At 46.1% G+C, this 25,546-nt stretch overlaps 1 protein-coding gene, 1 long non-coding RNA gene and 2 other non-coding genes across 9 annotated transcripts; 3 read left to right on the top strand and 1 right to left on the bottom strand.

The window, feature by feature from the left end:
• The first annotated feature begins 1,300 nt into the window (after nt 1-1,300).
• Gm31691 lies at nt 1,301-8,465 on the top strand. 3 transcript variants are annotated; one of them, XR_373519.2, is made up of 3 exons: nt 1,301-1,343; nt 2,104-2,241; nt 7,687-8,465. It is a non-coding gene; the product is annotated as a predicted gene, 31691 (long non-coding RNA). The 3 variants fall into 3 exon arrangements; XR_373520.2 differs by lacking the exon at nt 1,301-1,343 and adding an exon at nt 1,390-1,742; XR_373521.2 differs by lacking the exon at nt 1,301-1,343 and adding an exon at nt 1,752-1,841.
• On the bottom strand, nt 4,026-4,132 carry Gm25524. The gene has a single exon (XR_003949174.1). It is a non-coding gene; the product is annotated as a U6 spliceosomal RNA (small nuclear RNA).
• A 1,859-nt stretch (nt 8,466-10,324) lies between the features above and the next one.
• Nucleotides 10,325-10,391, top strand: Mir1928 (microRNA 1928). The gene has a single exon (NR_035449.1). It is a non-coding gene; the product is annotated as a microRNA 1928 (primary transcript).
• An 11,845-nt stretch (nt 10,392-22,236) lies between these two features.
• Nucleotides 22,237-25,160, top strand: Cxcr1 (chemokine (C-X-C motif) receptor 1). Of its 4 annotated transcripts, XM_030253700.1 has the most exons (3): nt 22,237-22,353; nt 23,253-23,403; nt 24,076-25,160. In XM_030253700.1, the coding sequence occupies exon 3, from the start codon at nt 24,084-24,086 to the stop codon at nt 25,137-25,139; it is 1,056 nt and encodes a 351-aa protein (XP_030109560.1). In that variant the 5' UTR covers nt 22,237-22,353; nt 23,253-23,403; nt 24,076-24,083; the 3' UTR covers nt 25,140-25,160. The 4 variants fall into 4 exon arrangements, with proteins under 4 accessions (XP_030109560.1, XP_011236803.1, NP_839972.1 ...); XM_011238501.3 differs by having other exon boundaries at nt 22,237-23,403; NM_178241.4 differs by lacking the exon at nt 23,253-23,403 and having other exon boundaries at nt 22,314-22,353.
• The last annotated feature ends 386 nt before the right edge of the window (nt 25,161-25,546 follow it).

Here is a 25,546-nt window from a genome sequence, read left to right as displayed (position 1 = left end):
TTTTAGCCTCCAGAGTACTGGGATTGCAGATAGGAGCCACTATACCTGACCTGAGGAAGGGCCTTTAACTCAGTAGTCCTCCTGTGTCCTCAGATAAACTCATAGCTTACCTATGTGACTAATCTTAGCTAGCCAGCTCGCTGTGGGGATCTCCTGTCTCTGCCTCCTGCGTACTGGGAATCCAGTTGGGTAGGCTGCCTTGTCTGCCCCGGGACCCAAATTCCAGTTCTCACGTTTGTGTGGCAAGTGTTTTATACACTAAGCCATCTCCTCAGCCCCAGAAATAGATTAAGAGAAAGATTTATTTATTTAGGTTTTTGTGAGACAGGGTTTCTCTGTATAGCCCTGGCTGTCCTGGAATTCACTTTGTAGACCAGGCTGGCCTCAAACTCAGAAATCCACCTGCCTCTGTCTCCTGAGTGCTGGGACTAAAGGCGTGTGCCACCATGCCAGGCGTGTTTTGTTTGTTTGTTGTTTTTATTTAATCTTATGTGTATGGGTGTTTTGATTGCATGTGCCTGTGCACTGTGTGTACACAGGGCCCTTGGAGGTCAGAGGATATCACATCCTCTGGAGCTGGAGTTGCAAATGCTGAGTTCCCTGCATAAGCACCAGAGCTCTTAACTGCTGAGCCCTCTCCCCAGCCCCCAGAAGGCTATTTTAAGAGCTTCTTTGATGAATTGGATAGGTGCTGCACTAGTTTTCCATGTGGAATAAAAAGCTGCTGCAATTCAATTCAAAGCCTTAAATACCATTTACTATCTCACAGTGGCTTAGGAGTCACAGGCAGCATGGCTGGGTGCTCTGTTCTAGGTCTCACCAGATTTTAATCCAGTTGTTGGCTGGAGCTGTTGTCTATCCCAGGCTCAACTGGGGCAACGCTCTAAGATGCCTCAGGATGTTTCAAAATTCATCTCCCTGCAGCTGTAACCCTGCTATTATTACTTAGTCCTCTTCCTTAAGAAGCAAGGGTGATGGCATGCTTCTTCAAAGCCTGCAAAGGGCGTGGGGCTACCGCTCCCTTGGTAGAGTGCTTGCTTGGCCAGGTGCTAGGTTCAATCCCCAACACCACTGAAACCAGGCTTGGAGGTGCATGGGGATGTGGAGGCAGGAGATTCAGAAGTTCAAGGCCATTGTAGAGAGCTTGAGTCTAACCTGGGCTACAAGAGACTAATGTAGCAACAAACAAAAACAAGTGCAAGGGAGTCTCTCTCATTCCAGTCTTCAAGAGAACGACTTCCGGTTACCCTTAAGACATAACTGAAGGGGCTGATAGCTATCTTCCAACAGCTGCTATAGTGATCTGACTGACAGCTGTTAGACTGAAGAGAAGCAAGCCACAGGTTCGGAGCTCTCTCTTGCTCTCGCTCTCTCTCTCTGACTTGTCTGTCTCTGTCTCTCTGTCTCTGTCTGTCTCTCTCTCTCTCTCTCTCTCTGTGTGTGTGTGTGTGTGTGTGTGTATAGCCTTCATAGGCCGTTGGAGATAGATCCTGGGAAATAAACTTGAGTCTGCTGAAGAGCAAGAAGTCCTCTTAACCTATCCCTCCAGCCATCCCACCCCATCCCGGACACACCTTTTAATAAAATGAAGTAGTGTTAGGGTTTAATAGAGACATCTTAATATAGGCTTAGGTATGAGGCAGAGCAAGAGATGCACTCAGAAGGAAAGGACAATTGAGAGCATGGACATGAGCTTCTCAAAGAGCTGAATAAAGTAAAACATACTGCGTGCCTAAGCGAAGGTATGGGCTCCTCAAGAGAGAAAGACAGAGTCCAGACTGGGCTGAGTAAGGGTGACGATTCCTGGGATCACATGTCTGGAATACCATGCCCTGCGTTATGTATGTATGTATGTAGTATGTATATAGTATGTAGTATGTGTGTATGTATGTACCTATTCTCTCTGTAGCCCAGGCTGGCCTTGAGCTCTGTAGCCCAGGCTGGCCTTGAGCTAGCGGTCCTCTTATCCTGTTGCTTCAGCCTCCAGAGTACTGGGATTCCAAGGCTTGAGGGAGAGCCTTGAATCTAGCCTCCTCCTGTGGAAGCAAACACTCAGGGCTATGGCTATTTTGTTTTTTGGTTTTTTTTTTACTCAATATACAGTGCTCGTTGGAGCTCCTGACAGACAGGAAGTGCTCAGCCGGATGACTAAGTGACTGGATGAGATCTGTGAGGCACCAGAATGGAGATTGAAGCCCAAGGCAAGGAAGACAGATTTCAGGAGTCCTTGAGGGTTGTGTGGTGAGTCTCATTCTCCCTGACAAGCCATGGATTTGAACTCTTGGTTGTCTTGCTTCTACCTTGCAAGTGCCTGGACTACGTGCGTGCGACAAAGTGCCCAGTGATGTTCGTTGTCTTTATCTTCGCCCTCTTCTCTCCTGCAGTCCAGCTTGTTGTGTCAGCAATGAAAACCACTCAAGGAGAGAAATCTCTTACTAAGTAAGAAGGAGCTGGAGAGATTACCCTGTGTTAAGAGCACCGACTGCTCTTTCAGAGGTCTCATTTGTAGTGAGAACTTTGGTTTCTTTAAAGAACTCAGAAATATTGTAGGTATATGTTTTCATTTTAATCCCAGATGTGGGGATACGGGCTGCTTCATAGCAGGTGAATATGATTTGCCTCATGCTCTAGCGTGAATATGGATTTTGACAGCTGCAGATAGTTTCTGTGAGTGTGTGGTGTTTGGAATTACTGGGGACCTTTCAGAGGATATATAAATGCTAGGGCCCCAAGAGTTGGGGAGCTGTTGTTGGTTATTGGTGGGTTGCTATAGTCATGCACAGAGAGATAAGAAAAAGAAATCAGATATCTTTTTTTGTTTTGTTTTGTTTTGTTTTTTTTTTTTTTTTTTTTTTTTGGAGACAGTTTCCCCTCCGAAAATCCCCTATACTCTCTCCCGCTTCCCCTGCTCACCAAACCACCCACTCCCAATTTCTGGCCCAGACATTCCCATACAATGAGGTATAGAGCCTTCACAGGACCTAGGGCCTTTCCTCCCATTGATGACTGACTGGGCCATCCTCTGCTACATATGCAGCTGGAGCCATGACAACAATGAAAATTTAGTTTACCCTCTATATATAACTAGATGTTTCTCTGTGTAGCCCTGGCTGTCCTGGAACTCACTCTGTAGACCAGGCTGGCCTTGAACTCAGAAATTCGCCTGCCTCTGCCTCCTGAGTGTGAAAATTAGATATCTTGACAGTGAAGATCAAACTTGATCTAAGGAACTTGATGCTCTTAATCAGCAGGAAGCAGTCTAACAATATTGTCACCCATTTCCTACCCCTGACTTTATTTGGAGATTTCTTTCTCTATCTCTTCTTTTTATCCTTTTTTCTCTCCTATCTAGTATTAGGGGTCTGAAAGGGTGGAAGAAGAGGTAGGGAGAAGCATGAAGGAAGAAAGAACCCATAAAGTAGCAAAAGCCCAGCTCCACAAGTTCAATTCCCAGCGCCTACGTGATGGTTCATAACTGTCTCTAACTCCAGTTGCAGTGGCTCTAATGCCTTCTTTTGGTCTCTGTGGTCATTGCACACATGTGATGCACAGACATACATGAAGGCAATGCACTTATTATATACATACAATAATAAAAAATAAAAATACAAACAATAAGTAAAAGGGAAGTGGAAACAAGAAAATAGGGAGGAAGGATGAAAGAAAGAAATGTGCAAAGCTCCAAGTGAGATTCCCAGCATCACACACACACACAGATGCGCACTCACATGCGTGTGTACACACACTCACATGCACACACAAAGAAATAAGCAACACCAAATGCTTTTTGTTGGTTCTGTCTTTCATACTACCTGCTTGGTCCTTGTAACGTCTGTGTCATAACTAACCAAATCCTTATTAATGAGCAGTCCTTATGATCCACCACAAGGAGTGGGGTCTGCCCACTTTCTGACTCCGAAAGTATTTATTATTATTATTATTATTATATTCCTCCTCATCTGTTCTGGCCAGAGAGCCTAGGCATGCTTTTCCCAGTATTTTCAGCTTCCTTATCCATTCTTTTTTTTTTTTTTTAATGCTTCACAAATTTGCATATCATCCTTGCACAGGGGCCATGCTAATCTTCTCTGTATCATTCCAATTTTAGTATATGTGCTGCTGAAGCGAGCACCTTATCCATTCTTTTAAGCTTACCAAGTGGCTGTCTGCTTGAACTGTCATGGCCTCACTCCTCCTCCGTCCCCCCTCCCCTTCTCTTCTCCATTCTCTTCAAGGCACCTGCTGAGATTTACAGTTTGCCGGTCCTGGGGGTGGGAGGGACTCATTTTTAAACTCTAATAGAATTGTCTTTGAGCTTAACACATAAACAAAACCCCTCATTAACATTGAGGCTGTTCTTATTCCAGCTCCCTTCTTCTGCTTGGGTTGTTGTTGGTGCTGACCCAGGGCCCTGTTCATTTGGCGAGCACTCTGCCTCAGAGACACCCTGAGCCTATCCCTGGCTCTTTCCAGCTTTTCAATAGGATGACACTTTTGTTCAAACAGCTTGACACACCTGTGCTGTTATTTTCTTAAAGTAACTTCCCCCAGGGAGGCCAGAGTGCACAGTTTGCATGCTCTTTTCATATTTGTACACCTCGCTGTTCAATGACCCTCCAAAGGCTTTGTCAATTTAGATTTCCTTCCCAGAACAAAGGGGCAGCCGTTTCCTCTCATCCTTGCTGACAACTGGCGGCTTTCAATCCTACCCATCAGAAGAAAGCAGATAACCTCCAGTGCAATTAGATGTCTCAAATGTGAATTTTGGCCTGTGACATGTTTGCTTGTTTATCTATAGATTTATTTATTTATTTAGGTTTTTCGAGACAGGGTTTCTCTGTGTAGCCCTGGCTGTCCTGGAACTCACTCTGTAGACCAGGCTGGCCTCCAACTCAGAAACCCACCTGCCTCTGCCTCCCGAGTGCTGGAATTAAAGGCGTGCACCACCAGCATGTATTTTTAAATGGAGTTCTTCTCAGGCCTTTTACTGCTGTGGGACTGAAGTTGTAATTTTCTTAGGTATTTCAAAATAATTGGTGGTTTAGTGAGATTAATATGAATAATATCACAATTTAAAAACAATTCTTCCTTGACCTTTCTTTTATCCCGTGGTTTAATTTTGTTTTGCTTGTGTCTGTGTGTGATGCATGTATGCATGTTTGTATGTGTGTGGGTGTATATATCTATGTAAGGGTCGTGTGTGTGTGTGTGTGTGTGTGTGTGTGTGTGTGTGTAGGGCTGTCTGTGTGTTTCTGTGTGTTTAATCTGTATTTGTGTGTCTGTGTGTATGTTCATATGTGTCTCTGTGTGTGACATGCATTCATGCGTGTATCTATGTGTGTTTGTGTGGGTTTAGACCAGAGGCTGACAGTAAACACTTTTTCCCTCCCTCCTATATTCTTCACTGAGGCAGAGTTTGGAGCGCTACTGTCACAGGTGGCCTGCCATGCCCTTTCAGCACTTATGGGGGTGCATCTGAACCTAGGTTTTTACTCGTGCCTGGGAAGCATGTTAGCCACCGAGCCATCTGCCCTGCACTGTGGCTTCATTAAACAACAGAGAGAGCAGAGATGGGGACCATATCTTCCCAAAGAGAACACTGCAGCAGAGCCACAGCAGGCACCCAGCTCTAGCCCACAGGGACAAGATGTACTTCCAGGCCAGGATTAAGGAAGCAGGCAGCTTGTCTGTTCTGTGCTTTAAAAAAATTTTTTTTTAATTTAAAAATATAGGGTAGAACTCTAAGTAGACCAGGTTAGCCTTGAGTTCACAGAAATTCTTCTGCCTCTGTTCCTGAGTGCTGCGATTAAAGGCATGTGCCACCACTCCCGGCATGGGCCCATCTCTTTATGAAGGTACAGCACAGACAGACTCAAAGGTCATCATCACCAGGTCTGCAAACCCCACCCCATGCTACCAGGTCCCTTTCTGGAAATCACCTCATGTCCCTGTCTCCTTCTTTGTTGGAGCTTGAGTTCCAGCCTCCCTTTCAGAGGACCAGTCTGTTATCTCCTGTACTCATTACCTGGTCCTTGGAAAACAAGGTGTGCTGTTCACTCTGCCCCTTTGTCGAGACTCCAGCCCACAGGATGGGGAATCTGAATACAGGGCGTGCTCCAGATGCTTCTGAGCGGTGATGGATGGAATTGGGATCTGCCTGGTCCTTTTTGTTAGTGCCTAGGTCACTGTGCCCTGAAGGTATCTTTCTGAAAAACCAGTGCTACCGTGCTTGGTCAACCTTCCCTCTGTAGCGTGGCCACTAGGGGATGATTTGGTCCTTAGCTTTCTGTCCTGCTTCGCTGGCCTTCCTTGGGTTGTCTGTTATTAACTGTGCATCCCACTGGTCTCTCTTTGATGGCACTTTAGAGTTTATTGTTCTTCCAGATTGCATGGTAGACCTTCCCCAGGCCAACCTAAAAAACTTCTATTCAGTCTAAAAAGCCCAACTCAAGAGCTCCTTCTATGGAGGCAGAGGATCACACAGTGTAAGCCTGTGCTTACCTACTTAGTGAGTTTGAAGGCAGCCAACTACATAAGACTCTGTCTTTTTTTTTTTTTTTTAAGATTTATTTATTATTATATCTAAGCACACTGCAGCTGTCTTCAGACACACCAGAAGAGGGCGTCAGATCTCATTACAGATGGTTGTGAGCCACCATGTGGTTGCTGGCTTTTGAACTCAGGACCTTCGGAAGAGCAGTTGGTGCTCTTAATCACTGAGCCATCTCACCAGTCCAAGACTCTGTCTTAAAGAACAAATGGGGTGGAAAGATGGCTCAGTGGTTAAGAACACTGGCTGCTCTTCCAGAGGACCCAGGTTCAATTCCTAGCACCCACACCGTGGCTCACAATTGTCTGTGACTCCAGTTCCAGGAAACCTGAAACTCTCACGCAGACATAAATGCTGGCAAAACACCAATGCTCATAAAAATCTTAAACAACAACAACCACAACAACAAAAAGGAACTTCAGCAGCTGACTCTTGTGGTACTCGATGTGTTATGTCAGAGAGGTCCTTGCCTGGAAGCCCAGAACTGGACAATCTGAACAGACGAGCCTATCTGGTTTCTCGACTCCATCTGTTAGCTCTTCTGTAACTCATTCTGTAGACCAGGCTGGCCTTAAACTCAAAGATCCACCTGCCTCTGCCTCCTGAGTATTGGAATTATAGGTGTGCCCACCATTGCCTGGCTTCAAAACAATTATTAAAGAAGTGAAATAAACACATATGTATTTCTCTATTTTTGTGCCTATGTGTGAGGTGAGGTAGACGCGGCAGAGAAGGACCCCAGGGTCCTGCTCAGTCACTTTCTCTCTGCCCTCAGCGGCCTTGGCGTATAGGCACTGAAAAGTCACACCCGCTTTTGACGCGGGCGCTGGGGTCTGAGCGCAGGTCTCCATGCCTGCACAGACCCTATTGCTAGCTAAGCCTCTCTCACCTGAGTTTGGACTTTTAGAAAATACACTTGAGATTTTAAATTTGTATTGATTCCTGTTTCTAGACACATCTGTGCAGGTCAGAGAACGACCACTGGCAGTTGATTTTCTCCTTCGACCAGGGGAAGCGGAACTCCGTCCTGGGGGCGGATGCAAATCCTCAGATTTTGTGGCAGGCATCTTTACCTCTGAGCTCTCTCTCTGGTCTTAATTTGGAGTTTGACATTCTTATTTTTTTCTATGTTCTAGGTGCAAACATCATCCAACTTCTTCCACACTCAGCTAACAGCGTTCGCTCACTCGTGCACTACAGAGCAAACACGCGCTAAGCTGCACCTTTGGGAGCAAAGCCGGAGGACAGAGTAGAACTGGATGGGGGCAGTTTGAAGGAGTCAGCAAGCTCAGTAAGGTGGTGCTTGCTTGAGTTCTCAGCATTCTTGAGACCGGAGGCAGGAGGATCAAAGTTTAAGGACTGGCTGGCCGTACTTTGAGATTGAGTCTCAAAACAACAAACCAAACCAAAAAACAAACAACATCAACCTAACAAAACACCCCAGACAAACAAACAACAAGCAAACCAGGTTGTGAAGACTGAAGGACAGAGCCCCTGAGCCGGGAAGTGATGACCCGGGTGCTGGCTGGAGACATCTTAGGCTCTCTGGGTTTAAGTGAAGATGAACAGCCAGAAACACACATTGAGGCTGCCATAGCCTAAACGAGGTTTCAGACTGGGACCACAGATATTCTACCACTACATTTAAATGAATCATTTTTTTCCGCTCTTTAAAACAGGTTCTCACCTAGCCCAGGTTGGCCTTACACTCCCTAAGTAGCCAAGGACGAACTTGGACTAATATTTTTCCTTCCTCTACCTCCCGAGTGCTAGCATTACTGGTATACACGACCACACCTACTGTATGCAGTACTGGGGCTCAAACCCCAGGTTTTGTGTATTCGAGGGAAGCTTTTTTTGGGGGGTGGTGGCGGCAGTTGAGACAGGGTTTCTCTGTATAGCCATGGCTGTCCTGGAACTTACTCTGTATACTAGGATGGCCTCAAACTCAGAAGTCTGCCTGCCTCTGCCTCCCAAGTGCTGGGATTAAAGGTGTGAGCCACCACTGCCCGGCGGCAAGCATTTTTTTTTTAAAGATTAAAATATACAATGAGAACTATAAGCTACCAAAGAGCCAGGGCACAGCAGCATACGTCTGCAGCACTTGGGAGGTGGATGCAGGAAGATCGTGAATTAAAGGGCAGCCTGGAGTACACAATGAGACCGGGGGGGGGGGGGGCAAAGAAAGAAAAAGGCAGCTATTACTGAACAGCCTTTCTCCACCTGTCTCCCATCTGCTCCGTCCCTGGCGCTAGCCCCACCCCCGGCAGCCATTTGTGCAGTTTATTTTTACTGCAACCAAGGATACTGCTTTGACAGTCAGTCTGTCATACAGCATGCTGACTTTGCTCGTTGGGATGCACAGGGTAGAACGTGTTATTGTTGGGAGCCCGTAAGAGGCAATAAGAAAGCTTGCATCAGAGACACAAATGTTCATTAGAACTCTCTGGAACCTCATGAGAATACAAAACCCTGCCCACAGAGAAGGAGGTGGTTCTAGTCAAGTGGATGTGGTGTTTGTCACAGAATGAATTAGCCTTTAAGGACTGAGCCATCTCTTCAACCCCTTGGAATAGTTTAGACCATGAATGAGCCCATATCCTGAATTCCCCATTTCCCTCCCTGTATCTTCCGTCTTTAGGGGTTTTGTGGCCTTTCACCTGACTGTAGCCTCTCTGTTGTGTGTGCTTGGCCTGTCTTGGTCTGTCTTACCCTGTTGCATGTCTGTTGTGTTTCTGGAGTCTCTCAAATACCTGTCCTTAACAAAGGACAATTGTCTTATATTTGTTGAACAGCCCACAAAGAATGAGAGATCCTTTTTCACAGAAATTTTAAACAGAATTTTCTAAGGGAAAAAGCTATTCTGTTGACTTTAACTGACCCAAAGCTGCACACAGGGGCCTGGAGAGATGGTTTAGTGGTTAATACTGACTGCTTCCAGAGGGCCTGAGTTAGATTCCCAGCACCTGCATGGCAGCTCCTAACAGTCTGTAACTACTGCCCCTTTCTGGCCTTGTTAGGCACCAGAGATGCGTGTGCTGCACCAACATACACGCTGATAAAACACCCATTAACAGAACATAAAGTAAATACATCTAAAAAAAAAAAACAACACCCTAACCTTTTTTATAAAGCTGCAAACAGGTTATCAACTATTACCCACATATTGCTTCTGACATTTTTGGGGCATTTGCTTTGTTTAAGGTTGAGACATTGGGAATAGTCTGTATTCTCATGTCGCATTCGTGGGGTGCTGAGGATTGAACCCGGTGTATGCTAGGGAAGCAATCTATCGCCAGCCCTCCTGATGGTTCATCGAGATTGTTAACTCCACTTGATTGGTCAGTAAATGCCTCTAGGGTTGGGCGGCAGAGTGTTCCCAGAGAGGATTAGCTAAGAGGAGAGCTTGTCCTGAAGGAGGATGCACCATCCAGTAAGAGGAATAGACGGGAAAGGAAGAGCAGTGTCTGGCCCATCATGCTTTGCGCTGCCACATCCTCCCACCAGCACTCGCTGAAGCATCTTTAACCGGAAGCACACAAGGCTTTCCTCCAAGATGATTGACAGGTATTGTGTGCTAGTGACCAAAGGAGGGGCCGGCCCTATCAGGAGGATCAGTGTGCTTTGTACTAGGAGAAAAAAGCTAGGCATGACGGTGGGTGCTGAGAGCCCAGCTCCGGAGGCTGAGGCAGGAACACTGCCCAAACTCAGGCATTCAGGGTAGGTTGGAAGGTACCTCAAGACCTCAGTTTTCTTGGGGAGGAGAGGGTTTCGAGGATAGAGCTTTGCGCATTGTAGGCAAGTGCTCTACCACTGAGCTACATTGCCAGCTCTAACCCCAACTTGTAAAGAAGAAAAAAAAAATCATAAGGGGGAAAGACCAGAGACCTCCACTCCCGCCGCACCCCCTGCGCCACTGCAGGCAAACAGTCTCAAAGCTACACAGGTACCCTGATGGAACCCAGGGCTTCCTGCTTGCAAACACTCTACAGAGGGAGCTGCGTCCCTAGTCCTGAAGTTTGATTTCTGTGCAGCTTTTAACTGCCTCGATGAAAAGGAAAGTAGGGTAACCCAAGAGGCTGAGAATCTTCTGGAGAAAAGGTTTGTGGGATGCAAGAAGGGGCCGACCCCACACAAGACTCGCGTTTTGAATCCCATGATAACTTCACTCACCCCTCCTTAGAGCACATGGGAACTGATGTTAGATTACTCACATTGGGCTAATGGCTAAATACTTGAGTGGGAGAACTCAGAGAAAAAGGAATGTACGTACGCCCAAGACTTTGTCAAATAGTGGCCTTGGGTTCCAGATAATGGGGCTGTTACAGCGGTTTCAGTAGATCATGGCAGTTAGCTGATTTGCTTAGAAGACAATGTTGCCCTCTGCTGGTGGAGTTCTGAAACTACAGTCTTCAGTAGTTTTTTTGTTTTGTTTTGTTTTTTGCCCCTTCCCCATTTTCTGCTTGATTTCAGGCATTTCTGAAACGCCTCACCTTGCTAGGTCATTTCCTATAAATAGTGGCCTAAACTTTCCCTGTAGTGTGACCTTCCAGAGGATTGGGGCAAGAAAAAAAAATCACTGGTAGGTCTCCGTCTTTTCCATTTTTGAGAAAGTCTGAAGTAATCCAGGATAACCTTGAAATCATAATCCTCCATCCTCCATTTCCAAAGTGCTGGGGTTACAGGTTACCCACAGGCTGGGTCTCCTAGTCCATGTTTTTTTGGAGCTTAATTCTGTTTTTTTTTTTGTTTGTTTGTTTTTCGAGACAGGGTTTCTCTGTGTAGCCCTGGCTGTCCTGGAACTCACTCTGTAGACCAGGCTGGCCTCGAACTCAGAACTCCTCCTGCCTCTGCCTCCCGAGTGCTGGGATTAAAGGCATGCGCCACCACGCCCGGCTTGGAGCTTAATTCTGTACCACTTGCCAAGCTATCTCCAAAGTGCACGAGATATGGGGGTCAAAACACAATAAAATCTACCTTTTCCCCATGCTTACAGTCTCAAGAAGTGGAAATCGGAAATAAACTACGTGATGAACAAGTCAAGTGTGCGGGAGTGTTACTGAGTGGACATTGGGAAGGCCTGGGGAGCTATGAACTGCTAGGCAGGAGGTCTCAAGCAGCAAGCTTGGGGCAAGGGAGGACCTTACTCCAGGTTGAAGCAGGCAGGCTTTCCGGATAGAGGAAGTCAAGCCAATGGCTAAACAGTGAAGCAACACCCAGGGGCAAAGCCAGAGGCTACGGCAGATGGCTCATGGATGGCCGGAATTGTGTTCCTGCCTCCTGTCTCCAAGACGTAACCCTGAGGACATCAGAATGTGACCTTATTTGGAATTAGAGTTGTTGAGATTGTAGTTAGTTTAGCTGAGGCTATTAAGGGAGCCCCAGTTGGTTGTTGCGGTAATTATTTAAATCTCAGCCTGGAGTAGAACCCCCTCTTAAACCAATTAGTTCTGGATTGAAAGACACACACACAGCTTTTATATTTACAATAAGCCTTAACCAACACAAGAGCTGAATAGCTGCCTACCCTCCATGCTGTTAGAATCTATTTTCCTATGGATAAACCAGGAAAATATTACTTATTTACTAAGTTTTATCTGGGCTCCTCTTAACTCTAATTGGGCAGTCCTCAGGGCCACTCTCTAACTCTTAACCCATGGCTGCTTCTCCTTCCTCCTCCCCTTCCCCTAGCTGAGAACCTCACCTATGTCTCTTCTGCCTAATTATTGGCAGTTGGCATCTGTATTTACAAATCAAAATTAATTTGGAGGGCAAGATCGCATTGGTTAAGGCAGACTCCAGGTCTTGCTCCCCCCCCCCCTTAGGATTACAATAGACAGTAAAAGACAAAATCTCAATAACTGGTGATCTTATCAAAATGGGATACAGGCCTAGGAACCCACGAACTGAGACACAGTGGAGGGAGCATGGGCACATAAGGACAGATACTGGATTGTGCTTCTACAGGCCAAGGAACTCCACCTTTTGCCAGCAAACTACATGATCCGGAGCAATGTATGGAACAGGTTAGATAGAGTACTTCTCACTGCCCTAAAGAGGAAAAACAGTCATGCTGACATCTGGACTTCAGACTCCCAGGAACTAGGAGACAGGAAGTTTCTAGTGTTTGGGTCACTCAGGTGAAGGCAGAGGCAAGGAACAGAGGGCGAGAGAGACCAAGCAAAGCTTTGAAGGCCATTTGTGCTATGTCAACTTGATACAGCTAGTCATCTCAGAAGAGAGAACTTGAATTAAGAAAATATCCACATCAGATTGGCCCATGGGCAAGTGATAATTTTCCTAATTATCACCAGTGTCGGAGGGAGGGTCCAGTCCACCACCCCTGGGCAGGTGGTTCCAGGGTTCTCTAAGAAAGCAGGCTGAGCAAGCAAAGGGAGCAAGCCAATAAGCGACATCCCTCCATTGCTTCCACATCAGCTCCTGCCTTTTGGTTCTTGCCCTGCTTGAGTTCCTGCTCCGGCTTAGCCTTGGTAAAGGACTGTGATCTAGAAGTATGAGCTGAAATAAACCCTTTCCTCCCCAAGTTGCTTTTGCTCATGGTGTTTCATTACAGCAATAGACACCCTGGCTAAGACAATACCAGTTCAGGGCTTCAGTTTCTATCCCCCTCTTTTTAAAAAAAGATTTATTTATTATTATATCTAAGTACACTTTAGCTGTCTTCAGACGCACCAGAAGAGGGCGTCGGATCTCATGACGGATGGTTGTGAGCCACCACGTGGTTGCTGGGACTTGAACTCAGGAAGAACAGTCAGTGCTCTTAACTCCAGCACTATATCCCATTCTTTTTATTCAAGAAATGGTATTTATTCTAAAAGCCCAAGCAGCACTCAGCATTAGGGAATTACCAACAAAATTAATTTATTAATCTATTTTGAGGAGAAAAAGTCACATGATTATCTATATAGAAACCTTGGACAAAATTCAAAACCTGTTCTTGATGAGAAAAATGAGCTCAAAATAGGAACAACTTGGGCTGGAGAGATGGCGCAACTGATAAGAGCACTGGCTGCTCTTCCAGAGGTCCCGAGTTCAATTCCCAGCAACCACATGGTGGTTTACAACCATCTGTAATTGGGTCTGATATCATCTTCTGGTGTGTCTGAAGATAGCGATAGTGTACTCACGTATATAAAACAAATAAATCTTTAAAAAAAGTAACAACTAAACCGGGCGTGGTGGTGCACGCCTTTAGTCCCAGCACTTGGGAGGCAGAGGCAGGCGGATTTCTGAGTTCAAGGCCAGCCTGGTCTACAAAGTGAGTTCCAGGACAGCCAGGGCTACACAGAGAAACCCTGTCTGGGGGGGGAGTGGGGAGTAACAACTTTAAAAACCAATTATTTAAGCAAGGCAGGGTGGCTCACACCTGCAATGCCAGCATATGGAAAGCTGGGGAAGTGGCGTGCACCAAGTTTGAAGCTAGCTTGGGCCACAGAATGACTCGGTCTTTATAAAAAACAAAGGAACAAGTTAAATTGTTAGTCTTTGACGTGTTCTTATATAGAAAATTCCAAAGACCCCAAGACCCCCCAAAAAGTATTAGAACAGCAGCAACAATAACAAATCAGCCAAGTTCCAGGATACAAAATCAACAGTCACAAATTGTTAACATTAAGCCAGGCCTGTTAGTTACTGCCTGCGCTCTCCAGCACTGGGAGGCTGAAGCAGGAGAAGCGGGAGTCTGAGGCCAGTGAAGCTGTCTTAAAAACAAAGTAAGAGAAGCTGGAGAGATGGCTCAACTGGTAAGAGCACTGACTGCTCTTCCAGAGGTCCTGAGTTCAATTCCCAGCAACCACATGGTGGCTCACAACCATCTGTAATGAGATCTGATGCCCTTTTCTGGTGTGTCTGAAGACAGCTACACTGTACTCACATACATTAAATAAACAAACAAACATTAAAAAAAAAAAAAAACCAAGAAAGTGTTACTAGTAGTTGGATACACCAAACAGCTGGGGAGTCCTTAAAGCACTTGCCATGAAGACAAGCTGGTCTGAGCTTGATCCCTAGAACCTGTCGAAGCTGGGTGAGGTAGCACACATCTGTCATCTCAGTTCTGGGGAGGCAGAGACAGGAGGATTCCTGCAGATTGTTTGACTAGCCGGTGTAGTTGAATCAGTGAGCTCCTGGTTTAGCAAAAGACTGAGTCTCAAAACTTAAGGACTCGAGAGATGGCTCAGTGGTTAAGAGCGCTCCCTGCTCTTCCAGAGGTCCTGGGTTCAGTTCCCAGTACTCATGTTGGGTGGCTCACAACTACTTATAACTCCAGCTTCAAGGGAATCCAACATCTTCTTTTGGCCTCGGAGAGTACTGTACTTATGTGCACACACATACTTTAAATTAAAACAAAAATAGAATATTAAAAAAAAAAGGTGGGGCTGGTGAGATGGCTCAGCAGCGGTTAAGAGCACCAACTGTTCTTCCAAAGGTCCTGAGTTCAAATCCCAGCAATCACATGGTGGCTCACAACCATCGGTAACGAGATCTAACTCCCTCTTCTGGTGCATCTGAAGATTTATAAATAAATAAATAAATAAATAAATAAATAAATAAATCTTTAAAAAAAGGTAAGGGGGGATTGAAGAAGACATTCAATATCAACACGAACCCACATGTACGTGCACATGTATCCCTGCACACATGAGCACATACACACAGAGAAGGAAGGATGCACGAATAATCAACCGCTGTATGAAAAAAATACTCAACACCTCCAGTCATAACAGGAATGCAAATTAAAACCACAGTGAGCTGGGTGTGGTGTCATACTCTCTTAATATCAGAACTCGGGAGGCAAAGACTGGCAGAGCTTTGTGAGTTCAAGTCCAATCTGGTCTACAAAGTGAGTTCCAGGCCAGTCAGGGCCATACAGTGAGACTGTCCCTCAAAACAAAACAAAACAAAACAAAACAAAACAAAACAAAACAAAACAAAACAAAAAACAAAACAAAACAAGACAACCCACAAAAACCTCACAATGAGACATTAGCCCACAGTTGTTAGAGTGGCTCTTGGTAAAAAGATAAGACAGTAAGTATTGGTCAGAGTGAGGGGAAAGGGAACCTTTCACACTGTTGTGGGAATGCAAATTGGTGTAGCCCTTACAGAAAGCACCGGGGAGGTTCCTTGGGAAATTAAAAACAGAACTGTCATGTGATTCAGTCTTCTGTCTGTGTCTATATCACAGGAAATGAAATCAGCCTGTTGGTGAAGTGTCTAAGCTTCCACACTCACTGCTGCTCCGTTCACAATAGCCAAGAAATGGAAGTAGATTGGGGTGTGGAGATGAAAATCTAGCATATGTGCACCATGGGATACAGTTCAGTCATCAGAGAGCACAATGGGATCCTGTCCTTTGTGACAATGACACGGATGGAGCAGGAGAACACTGTAGTGAATGAAGTTACGTCAGGCACCAAATGATGAATACTTCAGATCTCACTCATATGGAGTCCAGGGAGAAAGCCCCAACATTGAGGTCCTGAAAGCTAGGAGTCTGGGTGTTGAGAAGAGGGAAGGGAAGGGGAGAGAAGCATGGGGTGGCTGGTGGCTACTAAGTCTTAGCAAGACTGCAGAGAAAGAACGCCCTAGGGCAGGAAGAGCTCCAAGTGAGGAATGCCTTTTTGTTTGTTTTTTATTTTACTTTAGTTTAATTTTTTTTCAAGACAGGATCTCACTACATAGCTTTGTTTATGTAGACCATATATCTCTGCAGACCAGGGTGGCCTTGAACTCTGCCTGTGTAACACCCGAAAAGCCTTACATCCTGGATGTCCCACTCACAGAGATGCGGAGACAGAGATTGATGCAAAATGCAAGAGCATGCTGGGTCGTCCTAAACTCTGGATGGAAGTGACCCCGAGGAGCTAAGGCACACACCTTTTATACAATTTTTAGAGCAGTTCTCAGTCACAGTTTAGGGCTGGCAGTTTATCATTGGTTAACCATTAACTGCATAAGGGGGCAGACTTAGGGGCCGGAGACGTTGTGTGGACCTTTCTAAACAATCAGAGGACTATGTCTTAGCAGGTAAACTTAAGGACTGGAGGCAAGTTCTGGGAAAAGAACATCTTGACATTTACTTAACTTTTTACAACAGTGGTCATTTTGAGCTGCCACAAATCTTACACCTGCCTATGCCTTCCAATGGCTGGGATTAAAAGTGTGTGCTACTACATCTGGCTTTTTTTTTTTTTTTTGGTTGGTTTTGTTTGTTTGTTTGTTTTTTGTTTTTTGTTTTTTGGAGACAGGGTTTCTCTGTGTAGTCCTGGCTGTCCTGGAACTCACTTTGTAGACCAGGCTGGCCTCGAACTCAGAAATCTGCCTGCCTCTGCCTCCCAAGTGCTGGGATTAAAGGCTGCGCCGCCATGCCCAGCTCACATCTGGCTTTTTTTAAAATTATATTTTCTATATACTTTTTATTTTTAAATTTTATGCATATGGGTGTTCCGCCTGCATGCATGCCTGTGAAGTATATACATGCTTGGTGCCTGAGGAGTCCAGAATAGGGTGTCATATTCCCTGGAACTGGACGTACAGAAGGCGTGAGCCATCGTATGGGTGCTGGGAATTGAGCTCAGGTCCTCCAGAGTAGCAGCCAGTGCTCTTTACCACTGAGCCATGGCTCCAGTCTCCTGACTAGCTTTTAAAATATGGGTCCTGGGGATTAAACTCTATCTCCTCAGCCCAAGTAAATACATTTAAAGTGGTAAAATTCATGCTTTAAAGGCACTGGATGGGTGACAGTGGGAAGTGGGTAGCTCTCACTGCACCGTGGGGGCAGAAGGCAGAAATGAAAAGGGACAGTGGGAAGTGGGTAGCTCTCACTGCACCGTGGGGGCAGAAGGCAGAAATGAAAAGGCCCAGCCAGGGGAGACAGGACCTTTTGATGATAGAGATGGGAAGGATTGGGAAGGGTGGTGGCAGAGAAGTGGGGCTTACACTGATGGATCCAGCCACATATTCCCACACAGTTCTACCAACTGTAGATTAAGCCCCTGGGGCCCAGCACTGCCATTCAAACCACCCCAGGAGACAAGTATCTCATCTGCACGTCATCAGATAAATCTTGGCAGACTTTCAAAGCTCAGACACTGATACACATAGAGCCAGCGTGTGAGCACTGGTTCACCCCGCTCCAGAGCACGGATTTCTGGGCTCATCTTCCACATTGGTGCGGTGTGCCATTTTCTGATGTACTTCTCTGATTTTACCAGAGTCTGCCGGTGGCCAGGCTGTGCCTCTTTAGGATTCTGCCCTGCCTCTCATCGCAGTCTAGACTCTGACCCTTTACTTAGATAAGCTTTTGCTTTTCCGAACATCCATTCTATTGGGGCATGATTTTAGCTGCACATAACAGAAAATTCAACTTGAACTGGTTCTCTGTCTTTCTGTCTCTATGTCTCTCCCTCTCTCCCTCTCTCCCTCCCCCTCCCCCTATCCCTCCCCCCGCCCCCCATACAACCTCAGGGGCTGCCCATCTTTCTTGGCACAGAGTCTCACACTGGCCTGTGCTGGCTGTTGAGCCCCAGGGACCTGCCTGTCTTTGCCTTCCTAGGTGCTGGATTACAAATGGAAGTGTAAATCATCATGCCCAGGGTGTGTGTGTGTGTGTGTGTGTGTGTGTGTGTGTGTGTGTATGCATATGTGTGTATATGTTTTTGACTATGTGTGTGTGACTGTGTATGTACGCATGTATGTGAGTGTGTGTATGCATGTGTGTGTGTGTGTGTGTGTGTGTGTGTGTGTGTGTGTATGTGTGTGTGTGTGTGTTGGGTTCTGGGTGTTGAATTCAGATCATTGCACTTGTAGGGAAGTTTTTTACCAGCTGAGTCCTCTCTAGCTCCTGAACTGGCTTGAACTGCATAAGAAATTTACAGGCTCCTGTGACAGGAAAGTACAGAGAGAAGAAGGCCCTGGGCAAGGTTCGCACAGAACCCTGGCTCCGATTTCTGATTATTTTCTTAGATCTTCTTCCTTCTGGATATGTTTGTTTGGGTTCTCAGACAACATTGTCATTTGTGGTAACAGAAATGTCCATCAGTTACCTCAAGATGACGTAACATGCTTCACACTGAGCAAACACCTGACTTTGGCTTTGATTGGCTCATCACAAGTCACAGACTTGTCCTCTAACCTTGTTGCTGTGACCACGGGGATGTCACAGGGAGAGGGGGGAAAACCCGCTTCCCCTTTGACCTTCAGATCGAAGTGGATTCTTCTGGAAGGATGTAAACAGATGTTTATGTGTTAAAAGTGTGTACGCATGCATGAAAGACCACACAGAGCCCTACTGTGTGGCTGTCCACCTCAATGGCAAATCATTGAGTTTGAGACAGTGTTAAGGATGATATCACGAAGACTCCCACACATCGCTGGTTGCCTGGCATCCAGGCTGCGTCTGTCACAGTCATCTTTGTGGCACTGAGTGTTCATCCCTGTTGGGAACACTGTGCCTGGTATGCTTGGGAGCGGTTGTGGGTGGGAAATGGAGAGCAGAAGATGCATTGGGAGGCTGGCTTGCCCTTTCAACCGGGAATGCTTTGTTTCTCTCTATATCTTTGTGCCTTTCCCTTCCTCCAGCAAAATGCTTTACCTGACCTTGAGCTGAGAGATGCTTCTAACCTTCATTCTCCAGCTCTATCTTTCTGAAAAGGCTGCTGTCTCTACCACGCTCATCCCGAGGGGCTGTTTCCCCTTTGCTCCTGGGCTGCAGGGCTGATCCAGCCCTTCCCAATTGCTCCAAGATTCATAAAAATTCACAAAAGTTGTGAACTGCCTCAACAGGGGACTTAGGAAAAGCAAGTGATAACTATATTCAAAGAACTTGAGCTAGTAGATCTTTGTCTAGTTTAAATTTTAATTTTTAAAAAATGTTTTGAAAAGAAAATCTTTTATTTTTATTTTTCAAGTCAGGGTTTTTCTGTGTAGTCCTGGCTGTCCTGGAACTCACTTTGTAGTCTAAGCTGGTGTTGAACTCAGAGATCCATCTGCCTCTGCCTCCCAAGGGCTGGGATTAAAGGCATGTGCCACCACTGGGTTAAATTTTAAATTTTATGATGTCACGTGTGTAGGTATTTTGCTGTGTGTATTTTACCTGTATGTGTGCCCTATGCACGAGTAGCACTTAGGGGCCGGATTTCCTGACGTTGGATTTACAAGCTGTTGTGATCTGCTCAGTGTGGGTGCTTGGTACCGAGCCCGGGTCTTCGGCAAGAGCATCTAGTGAGCATCTGCTGAGCCATCTCTCCAACCCCTATTTGTTTGTTTATTTATCTACTGTTTGGTCTTTTGAGACAGAGTCTTTCTAGGTAGCCCTGGCTGACCTGGAATTTACTATGTAGCTCAGGGTGGCCTCAAATTTATGATAACGTCCCGCCTTCGCTCCTGAGTTCTGGGATTATAGGTGTGCACTACTATATGTGGTTTAAAATCTGAGTCTTAGACAGACCTTGACCCCTGTCTTAGTTAGGACCCTTTTAGAGTGGTGCAGTGTGAGGTGTACTCCATGAGTTTCGAGAGAAACAGCATTTCGTTGACAACCCTTGGCAGTCACATGCTGTGTTTCCTGGCAGAGGACAGGTCCAAAGGCGAATTGGAAAGGGGACCTTTGCTCTCTAGCTGCAGACAGCGCAAAGCAGGAGCCTCCCCTGCAAACGCATTGTCACAGCATAGTGGAACTCACAGTGTAGTGGGAAAAGGTTTAGGAGAGTTCCCGCTTCATCGCTGTTTCTCTGAGAGAAGATTGTGACTAAAAGCAACCCAGGGGAGGAAAGGATTTATTTTGCGTACAGGTCCTGGTCCAACCCTGAGGGGATTCAGGGCAGGATCTTGAACAGGGGTTTGAGGCAGAAACCACAGAGGAACACTTCTTGTTGGCTCACTCACAGGGCCGTGGCTGGCTGGCTTTCATTAAACATTCTTTAGTTTCTGAAACTGAAGGTTTCATTTTTATTTGGAAAAGAAGGATTATGGTATTGAAATGTACACAAGATAATAGAGGGCATTTTTACCGTGGGAATTATAAGCATAAAATTATAACAGGCAATAAGCGTGAAAATGTTAAATTTTAAACGCAATTCTTTGTAAACCACTTGCAGGAAAAGTTCATCTTGACATGCATAGAATAGGCAATTTTGTGTACGTGGGTGTTGTGCCTGCACGGACATCTGAGCACCGTGTGCATGTGCTGCCCTCAGAAGCCAGCAGAGGGCATCAGATTTCCCCTGAGACTGGAGCTACAGACCTTTTGAAGCTACCATGTGGATGTTGGGGACCAACCTTGAGTCCTCCAGAAGAGCAGGCCATGTTCTTTTATTTGTTTGTATAATGTTTATGAGCACACTGTCGCTGTCTTCAGACACACCAGAAGAGGACATCGGATCCCATTACAGATGGCTGTGAGCCATCATCTGGTTGCTGGGAATTGAACTGGGAATTGGAAGAACAGTCAGTGCTCTTAACTGCCGAGCCATCTCTCCAGCCCACAGTCTGTGCTCTTAACCCAGTCAGCCATTTTTCCATCCCTACCAAGTTTTCTTATACAGACCAGGGCCACCTGCTTGGGGATGGTGCCTCCCACAGTGGGCTGGGCCCTCCTACATCAATTAGAGATCAAGACAATCTTCCACAGATATGCCCACAGGCCTGTCTGATCTGAGAAATCCCTCAATTGGGATTCCCTTCTCAGATGACTCTAGGTTGTGTTTAGTTGATAGTTCAAACTAACCAGTCCACTGAACCCTAGGAATAAAGTCAGGGGTCAGCTGTGAGTTGCTCAGGGACTTCTCAGGCAGCTTCCTAAAGAAGCTGTCCTTCAGTACCAAATGGGGAGCAGTAATGGCATCACCCCCAGATGGTCTTTCACTGTTTTCCCAGCCCTCATGATCTTCTGATAGACTTCAGGGAAGGAGTGGCCATGCCCCAAACCTCAGCTCTACTGTAACCAAGCAATAATTGGAAGTAAAAGAGAGTGTAAAGGAAAGGTTTTCCTTCCAAAATCTCTACCACATGACCCTAAAGATGCCTATAAATATAAGTGAAAATGGCGTGCTTATAGCTGGGCATAGTGGTGTATACTTGTAATGCCAATATTTGGGAGAGAGATGAAGGTTTATGGACTTAAGGTCAGCATGGGCTATGAGAGACTCTGTCTCAAAACAAAACAAAACAAAACAAAACAAAACAGCAAGCATTGGGGTTGCAGGTGTAGCTCAGCGGTAGGATACTTGTCCCAGCATGCACTGGGTCCTGGGTTCTATTCCAGCACCAACATAAATGTCTGCGTGCTGTCCAAACACAGCTTAAGTGTAGACCCTACCACCAGCTTTCCGCTAAGTTCTCCTTTAGACTCCCTAAGTCTTTCCCACCGTGGACTTCTGAAACTTCTGTTATAGGAAGTCTGTACTGCCCCCTTTCTTATTCCCCTTGGGAAGTTAGAAACTTCTCAAGGTAATCTATTAGGAAACTTAGGGGTGGCACGTGCAGGTAAATTCAAGAAACTGAAGATGGTAGAAGTGATCATCTATGGAGGGAAGGAGTTAGAGAGAACACCCTTAACTGCAGGGTCACCCTGCTAAGCCTACGGAACTCAGAATCTCTGATACTGCCGGGCCCCATGACTTCATCTGTACCCAAATGCAGATGTGGGCGGGGCTCTAGGGGGAGGTGTGGTTTCTCCCTCTTTCTTTTATTCATCCAGTCCCTTCGGTTGTTTGATCATTCTGTTTCCTGAGCTGCAGGCTCCTCCCGCACACAAGGAACGGACCCAGCTGGTGCCTCAGGTAGGACGCCTGTGTCAGCTGTGTGTCAGTCCACATGTTGGGGTAGGAAGGCTTGGTCCAACTTTATTTTAGAAAACACACTGGTTTCTGTGGGACTAAGGGATTTCTGATAAATGGTTTCTTGTCCCCTCACTGTGTCTAGGTACGCAACTCTGACTTCCTAGGTGCTTACGGTCACAGCCCCCCTCCCCTCAGCCATTGCTTTTTATTGCTTTCCTGTTATGTGGCTGCAGTGAACAGTTTCCTGGCTCAGTGTTGATTGCTTCTCTCTAACCTTCATCTTCTGTGAAGATGCAAACTCTGGCACTGAGAGAGCATCCCAAGGGGTAGGGATGTGGTTGCCCTTGCCATAGAATCCAAGGCCTGGAAGCTGGGAGAGCTCCCTATCTTCCCACAATCTGCAGTTGATAAGTGGAAATCTTTGGGGATTAAAGGCCCCAGGTAAGGTAGCCATTGAGAGTGGGCATTAGGTAACTGTATCCTCATCTTAAACTCAGTTAACTTCTAAATACTTCCAGATTACAGAGCCCTGGTGTTGGGTAGAGGTGCACACGTGTTCTCATGTCTCAAGTGTGTGTGTGTGTGTGTGTGTGTGTGTGTGTGTGTGTGTGCAAGTGTGCAGGACTATATACAGAGGCCAGAGGCTAGAGGACAATTTTAAGGAGCTGGTTTCCTTCTTCCATCATAGATTCTGGGAGCAAACTCAAGGTGTCAGGCTTGTGTGACAAGCTCTGCCGAGGTATCTCACCAACCCTTGACATGCATTTAAAATTTTTCTATTTCACGCTTAATGTGTGTGTGAGCTTAGGTGTGGAGGCCAGAGAATAACCTACATGAGGTAGTTCTTTCCTTCTACCATGTGGGCTCTGGGGATCAAGTTCAGGTTTTCGGCTTGGCAGCACGCAGGCACCTCACTGAATCATTGCTTTGGCCTCTTCTGTGTGCTTTTGACGCGATGTTTACAACTGTGAAAGCTGGAGACAATCTCATCAGAAGACAAGGCGCAGAGTACAGTGTAATGTAATCTGAAGTTATCACCTCTTTCTCCAGGTAGGTTTTAAGAAAGGCAAACAAGGGGCTGGGGAGATAGCTCAGTGGTTAGGAGCATGGAGTGCTCCTGAGGATTTGGTTCCTAGGACCCACTTTGGGCAGCTCGCTACTCCTGGTAGCTCCAGTTCCAAGGGATCAGATGCCTTCTTCTGACCTCTACATATAGACACACAGACAAGTTCATATGCACTTATACATAAATAAAAGCAATGAAAAATAATATGTCTTTACAAAAATTGCAAACAATAATGAGGGGGCATATATAAGACATAAGGTTGGAGGGGACGCCCAGATACACCTTGCCTCCTTCCGTTTGCTGTGTGCTGGCTCTTCCCTGAGTGTAAGAACAACCTGGTGACTGTATCTGAACCCAGGGGCGTGGCTGAGGACAAAGATGGTTAAGAGGAGACAAGGAAGAGCTGGGCATAGAGTTGAGAACTGTAGAGCCAACTGAAGGCAAAGGTATCTCCCATGGGTTTTATTCTATACTCAGACTGACTGTCCAAGGACTTTGACAGCATTAGGAAGCTAACCTACCAAAGTTCAAGTTGAAGGCAAAGGGGGTGAACTTTGGTTGTCAAGGCAACAGAGAAGCCAATACTACCCCCTCAACACTCACAACACTTGAATTTGGTTACTAAATCTTATCTCTCTTTCTTACCTTTCACCTAGATCAAACAATGGCCGAGGCTGAATATTTCATCTGGACTAATCCTGAGGGTGACTTTGAGAAAGAATTTGGAAATATCACGGGAATGCTGCCCACTGGAGATTATTTCATCCCCTGTAAGAGAGTTCCAATAACCAACAGGCAGGCTTTAGTTGTCTTTTATGCACTGGTGTCCCTTCTGAGCTTGCTGGGAAACTCGCTGGTGATGCTGGTTATCTTATACAGGCGAAGGACCCGATCCGTCATGGATGTCTACGTGCTGAACCTAGCCATCGCCGACCTACTCTTTTCATTGACCCTGCCCTTCTTGGCTGTCTCCAAATTGAAGGGCTGGATTTTTGGCACACCCCTGTGCAAGATGGTCTCACTCCTGAAGGAATTCAACTTCTTCAGTGGTATCCTGCTGCTGGCCTGCATCAGTGTGGACCGATACCTGGCCATCGTCCATGCCACCCGTACGCTGGCCCGAAAGCGCTACTTGGTTAAATTCGTGTGCGTGGGCATCTGGGGTCTATCTTTGATTCTGTCTCTGCCTTTTGCTATCTTCCGCCAGGCATATAAACCATTCCGTTCTGGTACAGTCTGCTATGAAGTCCTGGGTGAAGCCACAACAGATTTTCGGATGACCTTGCGGGGTCTGTCCCACATATTTGGCTTCCTCCTGCCGCTGCTCACTATGCTGGTCTGCTACGGGCTCACACTGCGCATGCTCTTTAAGACCCACATGAGGCAGAAACACCGGGCCATGGGGGTGATCTTTGCTGTTGTGTTGGTCTTCTTGCTCTGTTGTCTGCCCTACAATCTGGTTCTGCTCTCAGACACTCTCTTAGGAGCCCACTTGATTGAAGATACTTGCGAACGCCGCAATGACATTGACCAGGCCCTGTATATTACTGAGATCCTGGGCTTTTCTCATAGTTGTCTTAACCCTATCATCTATGCCTTCGTTGGCCAAAATTTTCGCCATGAATTCCTCAAGATCCTTGCTAACCATGGCCTGGTTCGCAAGGAGGTTTTGACACACCGCCGTGTTGCCTTTCATACGTCTCTCACCGCTATTTATTAAACCTCTGAGAATTACCGGAAAGTGATCGCTTGCCCTCAAAGAGAAGGATAACTATTGTGCCAATGTGCTGTGTGAGTGTGTGCGTGTGTTGTGTGTATGTGTGTATGTGTGGTATATGTGTGTGTGTGTGTGTGTATGTATGGTGTATGTATGTATGTATGTATGTATGTATATATGGTGTGTGTGTGTGTTTTGTGTGTGTATATGTATGTATGCGTGGTATATGTGTGTGTGGTGTGTGTCAGTGTATGTGTAGTGTATATGTGTGTGTGTATATATGTATGTGTGGTATATGTGTGTGTGTGCTGTGTGTGTATGTGTATGTGTGTGTGTATATATGTATATGTATGCATGTATGCATGTATGGTGTATGTGTTTTGTGTGTGTATATGTATGTATGCATGGTA

The sequence above is a fragment of the Mus musculus genome, chromosome 1 (genome assembly GCF_000001635.26).
Source record: "Mus musculus strain C57BL/6J chromosome 1, GRCm38.p6 C57BL/6J".
Taxonomy (NCBI): Eukaryota; Metazoa; Chordata; class Mammalia; order Rodentia; family Muridae; genus Mus; species Mus musculus.
This window is presented reverse-complemented; position numbering and strand designations above follow the sequence as displayed.